The following is a 14,216-nucleotide window of genomic DNA, read 5'->3' as shown; positions in this document are numbered from 1 at the left end:
AATATGCATGAAAAGGGAGGACAAAAGAACCACGCACGTGACGGCTTTACGTCATGGCAAGCCTCCCCGTTCGGACGACGACTAGCGCGATAAATGGAGAAGGAAAAAAACAAAACGATACAAAAACAAAACCCATTTACTCTAACGTGCATCACTTAAGAGGTGATCGTATGCCATGCAATATTTTGGTACTGCGGTGGTAAAACCTTAAGAGGACAGATGTACTGCATCTCTTTGCCTCCGACAAGGGAAGGAAAATAGCTACAAGCCTGAAGATTTTCAGCAACCAAGGGAAGAGGAAGTAAACGTGAAACGGAGGGAGAGAGGAAAAGAAGAAAAAGACCCATGTGTATGCACACAAAATGCTTTGATGATTTTTGCAGTGAAAGGTGCAAAAGAAACTGTGTGCACATTGTTACATAGTAAAAGCGCCTGTTTTTATTATTTAGCCTCTGGCACGAGCCTGTTTAAACACCTGTGTGGGGTATTTGGGACTGTGGCACCCTATGCTGTTTCAGTTAATTCCTTTTTGTTTTGTTTTTAAAAGTGTACCTATCTGCCACCCCCCCCTCCCCTCCCAGCCGTCATCTATGTCAGACTAATTTAAAAAAAAAAAAAAAAAAGAGGAAAAAAAAATATCGAGGAGGGGGGGAGGTCGAACTTGGCCTCCGTTTTGCCCTCACCTACCTAGAATCCCTGCGGTGCTGTTGGCGAAAAGTCACTTTTGAGCATTTTGGATTTAGTGAGGCGTTTTATCCGAGAGGTATGTGTATATCCCCAGTTTACCCTCCCCACACCCACCACCCTCCTCCCACCCTCCCTCAGAGAGACAAACAGGGCAACGGGGGAGGGGAAATGGAGGCTATCCGCAGAGTGGAGGGTCAAGGCCAGTCACGTCCCTCCAGCTCTAGTTTCTCCCCACGTTCTGGGCAGTGCAATGAGTTCCCCTGTTACCCTCCCCTTCATTAACCTGGGGGACAAGCAAACACAAGAACAGAGGAGACACTTTTAAACCACATCGTGTGAACAGATGCATGCAGAGCTGATAATGAAGCGGTTAAAGTGCGATTCTGGATCAGAAAAAATGATTTGGGAACAAAATGTATCATTGTTTATCAATGAGCTGGGTGTTTCATCACTTCCAGAGGAGGGCTGAGGGGTATTTCATTTGGGTGACATCATTTGGTGAACATACCTAACAGGTCAGTGTCCTGCGTGGACCAAAGGGGTGGCCGGGTTAGACGCCGTAGCAGGCTGACAGGCGCTCCTTCAACAGAGGAGGGAACTGCTCAGAGAACTGCTGCCAGTTCTCCTCTCCGACCTGGTCCTTGAAGCCATGCAGGATCTTGGAAAAACAAATGAGACTTGATAAATTCTGCAGCAGGCGTTCAAATCTGAAGGTCAGACTTTGTGGGCGAAGTCTTTCGCAGGCTGATAGCAGACTGTCTTATGGCAACATTAATGGTAGATTTTCTCACTGGGTTGCTGTGCTTGACAATCTCAGTTTGCAGCAACTGAAGCGAGATAACTTGATAAATCATTACGTGTTGCTGACATATTCAAACAGACTGGAAAATGTTAAAAGTCACCATAATATATGGAGGGGTGTCTGTTCACTGCAACATCAGTTTATGGTCTCAGTTGCTGGCTTCATGTGTTATTCAATACACAACACACTTGTTCTGACTGTAAAGACACTAAAGAGATAGCTGTTCAGTTTTTTAAGCCAAAATAGCTTTGACATTTATATCACAAATAAACCAGCTAGTTAGCACTAGCTCTTTAGCTCCTCCTTACCGTCCAAATAAAGTCATGACAGCATAACAACCACACGACGACAATCAAAATTAAAGGCAAAGTTTCATAATGGCAACCCACAAATTAATGTGTAACCTTAAAGTGGCATCATCCATTTTCAATATACAGTTTTTGTACATCTAGCTATGACCTTGCAACTGCAGCTGCATCTTGGGCCGAGCACCTAAAACTAATTTAAAGACCCCTCCACGATCTGGATTGCTCAAAGTAGAGGCCTAATGTTTTAAGCTTTAGCAAGAGGGATTTCTAAGGCTACCCAGAATTGATTAGTATTGATTATTATTATATTATAGTACTCATTATTGACTGATCAGCTTGACTTAGTGATGTACCACACTTCTCAGACTTCAAAGCCATCTGCACCATGCCGTCAGATTTCCGATGTCTGATTAATGATCATCATAGGTCGGTGACCCAAAACTACACAAGAGGGAACGTTTTAATCACAAACGCTGGTCCATCCTGCAGACTGTCACAGAAATATGATTTTTGATGAAGTATTTACCTTATAAAACATGTCCCTCAGGTCGTCCTTCGGGTTCACCCATGAGGCCACAGCATCACAGAAGAAAATAAAGTCCTGAACACAGAAGACTTGTTAACTCAGCACTTGCCAAAGTAGACCTTCCCTACTTCTCTAACCCCTTTAAAGCAATATCACCTTACCTGCACCACTCCTGCAGGGTTCACGCCGATCATCACACAGATTCCCCGGAAAGCCGAGTCCTTCTCCTCATTATCTCTTATATTCCTCAACGACGTGCACCTGTGAACAGGAGCAATGTGGCGACAGAAGAATGAGTTCAACTTGGGGTTTTTTTGTTTGTTTTACAGCAGCTCCACTTTGAGCAATTTTTCAACTATTTTCAACTATCTTTAGTTTTTCAACTTTTTAAACTAACAAGTTAAAGAGTTTTTACTCATGCTGTGAAAGTAGAACGTGAAAAAAAAAAATCAATCATATATGGTAATATCCATACTGGGACTCACCATGGCCTAATGAAATGCTGCAGCTGTGGCGCCACTTCCTGAGGACACACGAAACCCAGCCTGCCGATCGTAATGGCTGCATAGAGAGACATAAAAGAAGTCTTCAATATCAGAATCAAATTTAAGAGACACACTTATCATCATTCTGTAGCTGATTGTTTACCTGTGTTTTCCAACAGAGTCTTGGGAGTGTTGGGTCTATTGATGATCTCCACCAGGTGTGGCAGCACCATACCCACATACGGCTGCATTTCTGCACCTGGAGAGCCACAAAGAAGAGAAGGAGGCAGTGAGCATCCTGCAGTGTGGATACAACATGGTAACGTCTCTAAGTGTGTTAAAGCCAGGAATTCATTGCCAATCAGGCACAAGACAGAATCGGACCTGCTTCAATCGAATAAAAAGGAACACGTGAAAAACCTAAAGCTGAAATATCAAAAATACCCAACACTGATTTAACTTTCTTCAGGGCTTCATTGGTCATAAGTTACTGAGAAGAGCTTTCAGGTCCTTAAAAAAAAAAAAAAAAAAGAAAGAAAAGGGAGTGTCTGAACACTTATCAGCAATAAAACCATTTGCAGTTACCAAGCCCTTAAAACCTAAACAAGCCTTGGTGTTGTCTCTTACTTAAATTCAATAGAAAAACTAGTTTCTTACTAAACTATTAAATAAGATTTGTGAATAGTAAAAATCCATTTTGAGAATCAGGTTCTGAACACGTCTTTGATTCAAGTTTGTCTCAGCCAAAATATGTCGCCCACACTGAGGCAGAGTTTACAATTCCTGAACGTACGAGCTCAGACTGCACAGGCCTGCATGCAACATGTACTGTGAATGATCTGGATCAGAAAACATTATGGGAACAAAATGTATCACTTTGTGTCAATGAGCTGGGTGTTTCATCATATCCAGATACTGGGGGGTGGGGGGGACGACAGGAAAACCATCCACAATAAGATCTGTTACTTACCCATTTGCATGGAGATCTCCCCTATGGCCCAGGTGGCGTTGTTACACACGGAGATAAACTCTGGGTTCAGGTTGAGCCCAAGGATGGGCATGAACTCAGCTGGAGAAGAGAAATGGACACCAGTTACAACAATGATTCACAAACACACAGCTGGATATTCATTTCAGCCTCCTATTTTTTACAGCTCATCATTAAAGACATGAGCTCATGAGTGGCTACAACAATCACTAAATCTGGGTGTTCCCTGGTAATAAAATGAGAGGGCAGCTAGTAAATCAGTCAAAATGTGACAAAGTTGCTCTGATAACGCACGCTCACCAATACAGGGCTTCACGTGGAGGAAGCATGCCTTTGTTAGATCGCCCAGGAGAGCAAAGGAGCTCTGCCTCACCTCGGGCATGGTATCCTGCAGCAGAACCACATAACTTGGTGTTACACAGGGATCACAGAAAACTCAGAGGGAGAAAACCCCCCCCCAAAAAAAAACAAAAAAACAGAAAAACTAGTTTTTGCATGTAGAAAAATAAAGAGAACTTCCATCACACCTGCATGCACTGGAAAAGCAGGGTCATGATGTTAGAGCGAGCCACAAGCTGTTCCACGTGTCCTCCCAGACCTTCAGCCAGGCCGCTCAGCAGATCCAAGGCCACAATCATGAAATCCTTGTCAGGAGCTTCATACTGGTCTGGATGCTGGTTGTACATCTATGTAGACAGAAAGAAAAAATGTGAATTTTTAAGCACCAGTTCAAGATTTAAACAGACTCCACCACATTTATTCTATTCATGCTTGCTCTCTCACCATAGCCTGAGCAAGTGTCTTCTGGACTAATGTGACACAGCGCTGATAGACGGGCTCGCAGTAGGGCAGAAACCCACTTTGCAGGGCGGTGGCTACTGACGACAGACACTGAAAGACATCCGGACAGCACAGTTTTGTTTGGGTTTTCTTCTCCTTCCTCTAAATGACGTAAAGCATTTTTTCTTCGACATACTTGGACATGTCAAACAGAAAACAGGAAAAACCCTGTTTCTAAGCAGCGCTAAATTTACTCACCTCCAGCAGAGGGAAGAGATCCTTGTCTTCGTCCTTCAGCTCGTTCCACTTTGCAATAAGAGGGGGCATCAGCTTCTGAATGTACTCCTGAAAAAGCAACACAGTGGTAACAGCTCAGGCTTTCTGCAACAAATCAATGATTCCCTGTTATTAGTCTCCTCCCAAAGCTAAGCAACCCGATTGACTTGAGTAAATTCAAGACAAATATACAAGATCCAAATCTCAAACTCACAGGCTGATTGAGATGGTGACCCACTGAATCTGCCAGAGTTCCTATGGCATCATACAGGATGAGCAGATTCTTGTGCTGGTACTTCCCGAAAGCAAAGACCAGAGTGTCCAGAATGTAACTCAGATATGGCACCAGCTCTGTGCATGCCTCTTCCTCCAAGGTTGCAAATGCACTGAGAAAAAACAAGATGATGAAGGTCAATGCTGAATCTACACACACAGTCTTGTGGTCCAGGAATACCACAAGCAGGATGTGGATCAGAGTACAATATGGGAACAAAGTGTATCATTGTAAGTCAATGAGCTGGGATTTTCATCACGTCCACGTTAGAAGGGAACAAAGATTGCAGCGTGGCTCACCTGCAGGCGGCTTCCTGCACCTTCTTGTTGCTGTCCAGGATGCGTTTCAGGAGCTCCGTCATGAGCGGTTTGAGATACGAGTCGGGGGGCTGGGAAACCACCCAGTGTGCATAGCGACTCAAGGTCCAGCAGGCAATGGAGCGGACCAGGGCCTTTTTGTCACACAGACACTGGATGAGGTGAGGGATGAGCTCCGGCAGGTAGGGCACCATGCCCTGCATGCAGCCTAAGCACAGAGTGAAAGCACGAGTGAGAACGACACCAGACCTTCTGCAGTCAGCAGAGCAAATCTACTGATCCTAATAATCATTCGCCGGCAGTATGTGGCATAATGCAGCTCTTCCCTGTGAAATTCTGTCTCACACCAATGTGTACTTGCGATGTGCATCAATTTAGGCGTTATATCACGAGAAGACTGCACAGCTGATTTGCTTCAGAGGAGACGATACAAATGTAGGTTTCTCTGCTTTATGCCTCTTAACCAACACTCAGACTTCAGATCTCACTGCATACATGGAACAGAAGCAACTCAGTTCTGTTTTAGTACAAATCTACTACGTCACTTGTTGTAAACAGAAACCTCAATCGCAAGCTTAATCCATCGCGCCCACTGCACTCCACACTACTGAGGAGCAGAGCCTAACTCATACTTATTCAACCTTGCTGCAATAAAGAACGCTTCAGGAGCTCATTCCTACAAACTCTGTGAAACTAAACAACACTTCTTTCTGTGACAGGTTCATTCTGACTCTCTTGCCAATCTGGGCAGTCATTAATCCATCTGCAAATCACTCTTTATTCATGCAAATTTAAAAAAATTAGGCTGAACAGTTTGTAAGATTGCATTTGCATTCCCTCTTTTGCTCATGAAACAGACCATTTACCTGCATGCAAAGCCCGACAAAACGTGATTGGTTATTATAACTCAGACATTCCAACACAGACATCACTTTATACAGATTACTTTTGACAGATGTGGTTCTGCATAAGGTTGGCGACCTAATTAGGCACCGTTGAGGGAATTCTAGGTATCAGTTGAAATGGGAAAGTACCAAATCCCAGTTCTGCATCCAAAAGATTTGAGAAGTCCCCTCTCTATGTTTCTGCCTCTTTCCCAATTGAGAAATATGAAGACTGCTTTAGCAATTTCAGAAAGAACAGTTTGACACAAATTACTTTTCCAATCAGGATTCACCACATCCGCAGATAATGCCAGTAACTTTGAATAAAGCATAGACGGCACTGTGGGGGTGATTTCTTAATCAAATCAGGTGTCCTGGTGATACCAACCCTGTGCTAATGAGGCATGACATTAGAAATCTATAATGTGTCCTTCAGAACACCAAGTGAATGTCTGCATGAACATGCAGACAGGCTTTTTGCACACTGCATATAATAAGGTTAAACCTCATTACTAGATCTCAACTAGGGACAGATAACTGTCTATGCATAAACTGGGAACATTTCAGGAAGGTGTAGCTCGGGTTTTTGCAGCTCTGACCACTAACCAGAAAATCTGTAGATTGCATGAAAAATGTGTGTCCTTTCATCTTACCCTCAGCTATGGCCCCCAACACCAGGATACCAGACTCCTTGATCACCCAGTCAAGGTGAAAGAGCAGGCCTTTCAGGAGTGGCAGGAGGTGGGGTAGCAACTCGTCACGGAACACGTTGGCCAGCACGTCCAGTGCTGCTGCAGAACATTTCCCTACGTGAGAAAGAAAAGTTTGGTTACAACCCGACACCTAACCTGCCATTTCTCTTATATCACCTGAAACTACAGCAGGTTTAAGTTTTCTAAAAACTCACTGCATGTACTTCCTGAATGACATCCACATGTCCACTCACAGCTTAAAAGGTAATAGATCTGTGCTACATTTGGGAAGGGGCCAGTTGGCATATTAATACCTGATATACAACATAAATGGAAACCAAAGTACAACCAGTCAAGTCACTACACTCACATTCTGGCAAATAATGTGTTTCTCCACCACTTACGCAGATTCCAGTCAGACAGCGTGTCGTCATCGTCGTCGTCGTCTTCCTCGATGTCCTCCCCCTCCTCCCCCTCGCCTCCTTCATGCTGCAAAGTGACCGTGCGCGACTTGTGGAAACGGGGTTTGATGTCCTGCTCGCTGTCTGGTACCGCCTCATCCTCCTCCACGTCACCCTGGGGGAACGGTCAAAAAGCAGATTGATGGCAAAGAAGTACAGCTGGGTATCCCAAGCATTCAAATACCTACGATGGCACTCACCTTCAGTAGTATGATGTCTATCTCAGAATACTTCATCCCATTTACTAAGATAGGGATCAGTCTATATTAAACAAGTGAGACAAAAGAGGATATCCTTGATTAAAAAAAACACAGATGGAAATTCACACTAATAATAGGCACATACTAACAATATTTAACAAGCTACTCACTGCACTAGGTGTCCGGAGAGCACCTCTTTACAGATGGGTTGCTCTGCTAGAGTCAGCCAAAACTCGCAGGCCTCCAGAGCCACGTTCTCGTCAGGGTCCTGGGTTCGCTGCAGCATGTACTGAAAAGCAGATGTTTGAGAATGGGAATGTGTGATCAGGTGAGTGGGAAGGGAGGAAAAAAACAAAAACCAGCCTAAGAAGAAACTTGAGAGAAATCTGGATCAGAAACATTAGGAACTTGAGGTATCATCGTGCTTCAATGAGCTGGGTTTCTCATCACATCCAGATGGGCTCCAAGTTCCACGTATTTACACGAAAATGTGGCGTACGTGTCCTTTTACTTCCACTGTGTGCTCCACAGCTGGTTATCTGGTTGTCCTAACACTCACCTGGATGATGCTGTGCATGTGGGGGATGAGGCGGTCGATGCGGACCTCCAGTAGCATTACCAGGGCTCGGCATACATTCTTCCTGACCTCAGAGTCCTCATCTGCTGCCAGCGCAAACAGGCTCTAACAAAGGAGAAGAGGAGCAAAAAGAAAGGAGTGTGAAGTAGGCACAAAACTAACACAGCAGCCTGATACTGAAGCACACACAAGCTCACCTCTATGAAAGTGTCAATGTTGTCCATCAGGGCTTGGGCTCGGCCGATGATGAACTGGTTCACGCAGGCTATGGCATGGGATCTGCAGAGCAACAACAGCAATGATCAGACATTGTAGTGATGAAGAAACTGGTTCAAATGAAAATGCCTCAGATAAGAACCTTGTATAACTTACATGTGCCTTTCATTTAAACAGAAAACACCGGAAGGCTATAGGTCTACATAACGTAAAACAATAAATCTGCTAATAAATAAAGGAGTTATGAAAAGATCTGATCAGATAAGCACATTAAAACTCGCTTACATGCTCACAATGGTTCCTACCGTAGTATAAATATTGTAATGAGGAAGAAAACTTGCCACTGAAACCAATCAACACGACTCTTAACTAACCATATACAGTCAGGCAAATGTTAGCATAAATCACACCCAGATTCTCTCTTTCTTGTACCTAATCTTGGGGCTGCAATGCTTGAAGAACTGAAGAAATTTGGGTATCATTATGTTGAGGGGTCTGTTCAGAGCGTCGCTGTCCAGCAGCTCCGATGAATCCTCGCAGATCTTCTGCAGTGCGCCAAATGAGCCCTGAGACACGGACATACACAGAGAAGCTGTCAAATCAAACGCAAACGTACAGGGACACAGAGGAGAGAACGAAGACTGCATCAGACAACAAGACCGGAGCAAACAAGTTCTGAATGCACTGCAAAGACTCTGCCTATCAGCTGAGAACATCTTTTTCATGTCAAGCACATGTGCGACTATGAAATCGTCATCATAAAAGGAACGACTGGAGATATTAGCTGCTCCAACACAGATATTACAACTAATCCTGCCTGATTTTCATCTGTTTTATTATTATTACTACTACTATTACGACATCTACTGCTCCATTTCAAAGTCCATGCAGAGCTATATCTGGTTCTTCTCAGGAATCATTTGCAAACTATGACTTTCCAGTTAGCCTTGTTGTGGCTGTCTGTGTGGGATGAATTCAAACTTATGTCTACTTCAAGAATACGCGCCTCATTCAATTGTCAGATACTTAAACCAGAGCAACTATCTAAATGAGTCAAATGCCAAACAGGAAGTGCAGACCTCGCACGTGTTGTAGTCCTCTGAGTTGAGCAAGTTGCAGAGCTGAGGCAGCAGCTCGGGCCATGTTTGCAGCTCTCCTTTGGAGGCAATAGTTGTGATCAGGATGCCTACAGGAGAAAACGCAGTTCAGGTCAGTTGTTCACCACTGACAAAGACCGCAACCTTTGGCCTATGCAGAAGCTCTGGATCAGACAGTATGAATACAAACACCTTCACAGACACTCAGATGGATTTTATGCATCATTTCCAGAGAGTAACATAAGGACACACAGGAATTAAACTGGTTACTCTGTGTGTAAATAGATGGTATATAAAGTTATAAAACCAACACAACCAATACACTCACCAATGGTGGCACGGATGAGCGGCGAGGGATCGCCGATGTTGTTGAGGCATTCCTGCTTGATGAAGTCAGCAACGGCTGATGGGAAGTTCTGGTAGTGGGCTTTGACATTGTTCTTCAGTATCAGACCACTCAGAGAGCGAGTCGGCTCATCTGAGAAGAAGAGAGGGCAGTTAGAGACCAAGATGCCAAGCCATCAGCGTGTATTTGGAGTCTGATCACTACATCAAAGTGCACAACGTTTTCCACTACTCAATCCTGAGGACGTGTAATCCAACTCTTCATCTTACTTTAAAATCTGTGTGCCCTTCATTGTGGAATTCAGAGCAATCACTCTTAGTCAAAGTGGACGCAACAGTTTTTCTCAGTCTATTTCATATATAAACTCTTGCAAAGGTGGATATTCATATTCAAACTAGCTCCAAGTTTCAAATCATTAGATCAGCCAATCTAAAGGTATTCCCTGTGGGCCAAAAGACAGGCTTCAGGCTGCTCCAAGCACTCAGATCTCAGAGGTTTTTCCTACTCTTGGCACTCGCTCATGCCAGGAACAATATTATTTATACACACTCTGAACACAGAAGCACCACTCACCTATTATTATTATTATTATTCAGACCTTCTGATTGTGAGGGACAGCCAATCAGAAGAAAGTCCGCTCAAAGAGAGCAGACTTACTCTAAAGGGAAAGGGATGAATGCAGAGCTGCTGCAAAGCCCGATGTAAAATCGATAAGGATTCATTTGAACTTTGAAGAGTTCAGGGCTGCTCTGGTAGAGGCATGAACAAATTCCTAAATTTTTACCAAATATAACAAATCTATATCCCTAAACTAAGACATGTATCCAAAGCAATGGTGACAGCACGGTTCACGGTTCTATATACTTGTCCTGTTACATTTATTGGTATATGTTTAAGTGCTACGTTGATTAAGCAATTGATGCGTCACTGCTGTCAGTCTGTGAGAAGAGTACAAGTGGCACAATTCATTTTTTTGCCCCCCTCACACTGTATAAACATGTATGCAAGGCCTCTGCTGGGAATGAGGCTCCAACACAATAAGTAACATTCGGTGCATCCAGCTATTATGTGCAACAGGAAGCACTAAATTCTCACCATAATGGATCAATGATCTGAGGGACATAAGACGCACGTGCCAGACTACTCACCTTCAGTTTTGAGTCGTGTAAGGACAAAGATGAGATAGTTGTTAAAGTCAGGGAACTGGTTGAGTTGTTCGAGTTTCTGAAGTGGCAGTTAAGGATCATTTCACTTTCAAATCACCCTTTCAGTCTGAGCTTTACTTGGCTCAGACTGAAAGGGCTTATTATAGATTACTCATTTATGTTAATCGCACAGATGTGATGTGACATTTCTTCCATCATGTATTTTTGGTCAAAAATATACTGTAAGTGAAGAAAAGTAGACAGTATAGATGCACTTAGTCCTTAAAGATGACTGAGGTGTCATGTCACAGTTGCTACCTCGCCTTTGCTCTCGCAGCTCCTACAAAATCCTCAAACACTTTCATTGTTATACTACATTAAAAGCAATAAAGGATCAAAATTTAATTAAATACCATTAACCAGTTTTATTATGCACACTCAGAACAGACTGAAGTAGGATACTTGTTGGACAGCTCTCTGTGTGACTGTGTTAGGTGACTGGGAGTCTTTGAGCAGCTGTAGGACCTGCTGAAGTCCCTGCTCATCTGGCTGCCACTCCATCCTGACACACACACACACACACAAATTAATCCACATTTCTCTTTAAATTCAAAGGAAAATATTAAGAAACACGTAAGCAGGTGAGGTCTCTGGATCAGACAGTATGAATACAAACACCATCAGCAACAGGTCAGATGTTTTTTAATGCATCATTTCCAGTCGACATGCACGTATATAGTTGATATAGGCAAAAAAGAAGGATGCCTGTACATAGAAGAACAAATCTTCACACAGGAGTAATGCAATGGACCTGAAACTACCACAGGATGCCAATCACGTTGTACATTTCATCAGATGGTCTTCTGCTGGGCTTTTATCCAATCAATCACTACTTAAAACAAGATACCTCTGCTTAATGACATGCAAAGTTATTGGAACCCACTGAGGGTTTACTGTAGTTACTTAATGCATGCATGCACGAAACAGCTGAAGGAGAAAAGATCAGTTCTAAAACAAAACTGCGCAGGTGTCGGTTGGGAGCTCTCTGGCCGCCTTCATAGTGGGTTAAAGGGTGAAACGACCCGGCGGCACCGGGACTGGTCACCCCCCGTCAAACACCTAAAACCCTAATTGCAGCATGCGGCACAAAAACGAGGACATCAGACAACAAGACCAGCTAAAATCTCTGTGACCCGGCTTAACTGCTCCAAGTTAATCCTACCCCCATCCCCACCCCCACCCCACCCGGTCCTCCGGTCTGAGTTGCGGAACCGCGTTGCGCTTCGATATTTTTTTTTTCGCTCGAATTTCAACGCAATGCCGTAACACGTGGGCCCGAGCCGCGCGGTTAGCCCGTTTTGTGAGGTAGAAGGTCACACTCACTCAGCTGTGGCTGGTCAGAGTGAAGAGGGGAAAAAAAGTTCTCAGGAAATGAGTTAGCAACGAAGCAACGATCGCCATGTCCGGCTCCAGGCTCATAATCATGTGGTTTACCTTTACAACATTTAGCTTTACTGGCTAGTTTTCTCCAATTATAAAATCCATTATCGATTAGCTTGTAGATTGTTTGCGCTATGGACAGCTGACCCCACTAATACCCAACCTGCCCTTCTTGCTAGGGCCTGGTCGACAGGGCAGTTCCCGGCTGGAGGCTCACAATGTGGTCGGCATGAAAACAAGAAAATTCTGCCGTTAGCTATCCAAAGAAAGGGCCGAGCTGAGCAATTCTTTTGCAGAACAATAACAGCCATGCGGTCGTTTTAAACATAGCGGTTAAACATAAGGATGTCAATCAGTATTGGGTAATAAGTAGGTGAACACGCTTTGTAAGTAGGCGCTAGCCGCTAAATCGTCAGGCATCGGAGTTCGACTCACTCTGCTAATGCTAATACTGCTAGCAAGGCTAATGCTATTTAACTGAAACTTGCTTTGATTTTGTAAAACGCCTTACCCGATGAGTAGGAGTGATCGAGGTATTAAGAATTCGTTGTTAAAGTGCAACCCTATTAGGAGTGTACGTACAATATTAACTTGAAAGTTGAATAATCAGTACTGGGCCGCTCTTCTCTTCTTCTTCGTAGCGGTTCCTCTTGTTCAAATGAGCACGCCGATTGAAATTGACCCTTGGCGGCTTCCGTCACACATTTGACTGACTACGCGAGATTTGTCGTAGACTGAAAGGCAACTAGTTTTACTATCCATATTTGGTTAAACATAAATAAAAAAAAATACATTATTATACAAATACAATAACAATATATAATACTATAATTAAATACTACCGCCAACAAAAAATAAGCATTTTGTTTTAAATAAACGTTGTATGCACGCAAGTTTTTTTTTAACTAAAAATGGAATTAAAGACGACCTAAAAGATGGATTGTGCATTAATTAGGAGTTAAATGTAGAAATAAATGTAGTATAAATGTAGTTAACTGCACAGAAGTTCGTTTTTTTCTTTCCTTTAGGCGTCAGCACAGCAGAACATCTGCCACTATCTCACTGTGTTCCAAGCTCCCCTGTCACACCAACCCTCTGCATTTCCTCCGTCACTACATTCACAGATCTTTTCTGTGGTCACCTTCTTTGCCAGATCCATCTTCAACACTATCCTTCCTCTGTAAATGTCCAAAAAATCTTAGCCTTGTGCCTCTAACTTTGTCTCCAGTGCTGTCCCTCTAATCTTGTCCATCTTCACTTATTTTTGTTGTTGCTACCATCTCCAAACAATACATGATAGCAGGTTACTACCATCTTGTAAACCTTCTCTTTCGCTCTTGCTGCTATCCTTCTGTCATAAAGCATCCCTGACACTCCTCTCCACCCAACTCTGATCTTAAAACTGCAATCATAATCCAAAATATACTTTTAATCAATCAATCAATCAATCAATCAATCTATCTATCTATCTATCTATCTATCTATCTATCTATCTATCTATCTATCTATCTATCTATCTATCTATCTATCTATCTATCTATCTATCTATCTATCACAACCAACTTAACCATGTGTTACAATTATGGCCTTTTGGGTTTTGTTATTAAGTGTAATCTCTAATCATTACACCTAAATTGTGTGTTACACCATATTCCTCCAGCATGGTGTTGCTTAAACAGTCAATATTAGTAATTTAAATCAAATGTGATGGCTGT

At 43.1% G+C, this 14,216-nt stretch overlaps 1 protein-coding gene across 2 annotated transcripts in view; it reads right to left on the bottom strand.

Moving 5' to 3' along the window:
- LOC308411062 (transportin-2-like) overlaps positions 1-13,193 on the bottom strand; it is a 15,557-nt gene extending 2,364 nt beyond the window's left edge. The window contains exons 1-25 of one of the 2 annotated variants that reach the window (XM_080904775.1): positions 13,084-13,193; positions 11,524-11,623; positions 11,065-11,140; positions 9,899-10,048; positions 9,553-9,659; positions 8,906-9,039; positions 8,455-8,536; positions 8,240-8,362; positions 7,851-7,969; positions 7,681-7,741; positions 7,424-7,595; positions 6,981-7,133; positions 5,426-5,651; positions 5,067-5,238; positions 4,835-4,921; positions 4,580-4,687; positions 4,324-4,482; positions 4,097-4,184; positions 3,779-3,877; positions 2,972-3,067; positions 2,809-2,884; positions 2,485-2,584; positions 2,324-2,398; positions 1,196-1,345; positions 1-970 (exon numbers count right to left, since the gene is read on the bottom strand). The exon at positions 1-970 is cut by the window's left edge and continues 2,364 nt beyond it. In XM_080904775.1, the coding sequence (XP_080760901.1) occupies positions 1,238-1,345; positions 2,324-2,398; positions 2,485-2,584; positions 2,809-2,884; positions 2,972-3,067; positions 3,779-3,877; positions 4,097-4,184; positions 4,324-4,482; positions 4,580-4,687; positions 4,835-4,921; positions 5,067-5,238; positions 5,426-5,651; positions 6,981-7,133; positions 7,424-7,595; positions 7,681-7,741; positions 7,851-7,969; positions 8,240-8,362; positions 8,455-8,536; positions 8,906-9,039; positions 9,553-9,659; positions 9,899-10,048; positions 11,065-11,140; positions 11,524-11,622 (2,670 nt within the window). In that variant the 5' untranslated portion in view covers position 11,623; positions 13,084-13,193 and the 3' untranslated portion in view covers positions 1-970; positions 1,196-1,237. Of the gene's footprint in view, positions 971-1,195; positions 1,346-2,323; positions 2,399-2,484; positions 2,585-2,808; positions 2,885-2,971; positions 3,068-3,778; positions 3,878-4,096; positions 4,185-4,323; positions 4,483-4,579; positions 4,688-4,834; positions 4,922-5,066; positions 5,239-5,425; positions 5,652-6,980; positions 7,134-7,423; positions 7,596-7,680; positions 7,742-7,850; positions 7,970-8,239; positions 8,363-8,454; positions 8,537-8,905; positions 9,040-9,552; positions 9,660-9,898; positions 10,049-11,064; positions 11,141-11,523; positions 11,624-13,012 lie in introns of both variants that reach the window. The other variant, XM_080904774.1, reaches the window with a different exon arrangement.
- Between the last annotated feature and the right edge of the window lie 1,023 nt (positions 13,194-14,216).

Source organism: Rhamphochromis sp. 'chilingali' (assembly GCF_963969265.1).
Source record: "Rhamphochromis sp. 'chilingali' genome assembly, chromosome: 15".
NCBI classification, from domain to species: Eukaryota; Metazoa; Chordata; class Actinopteri; order Cichliformes; family Cichlidae; genus Rhamphochromis; species Rhamphochromis sp. 'chilingali'.
This window is presented reverse-complemented; position numbering and strand designations above follow the sequence as displayed.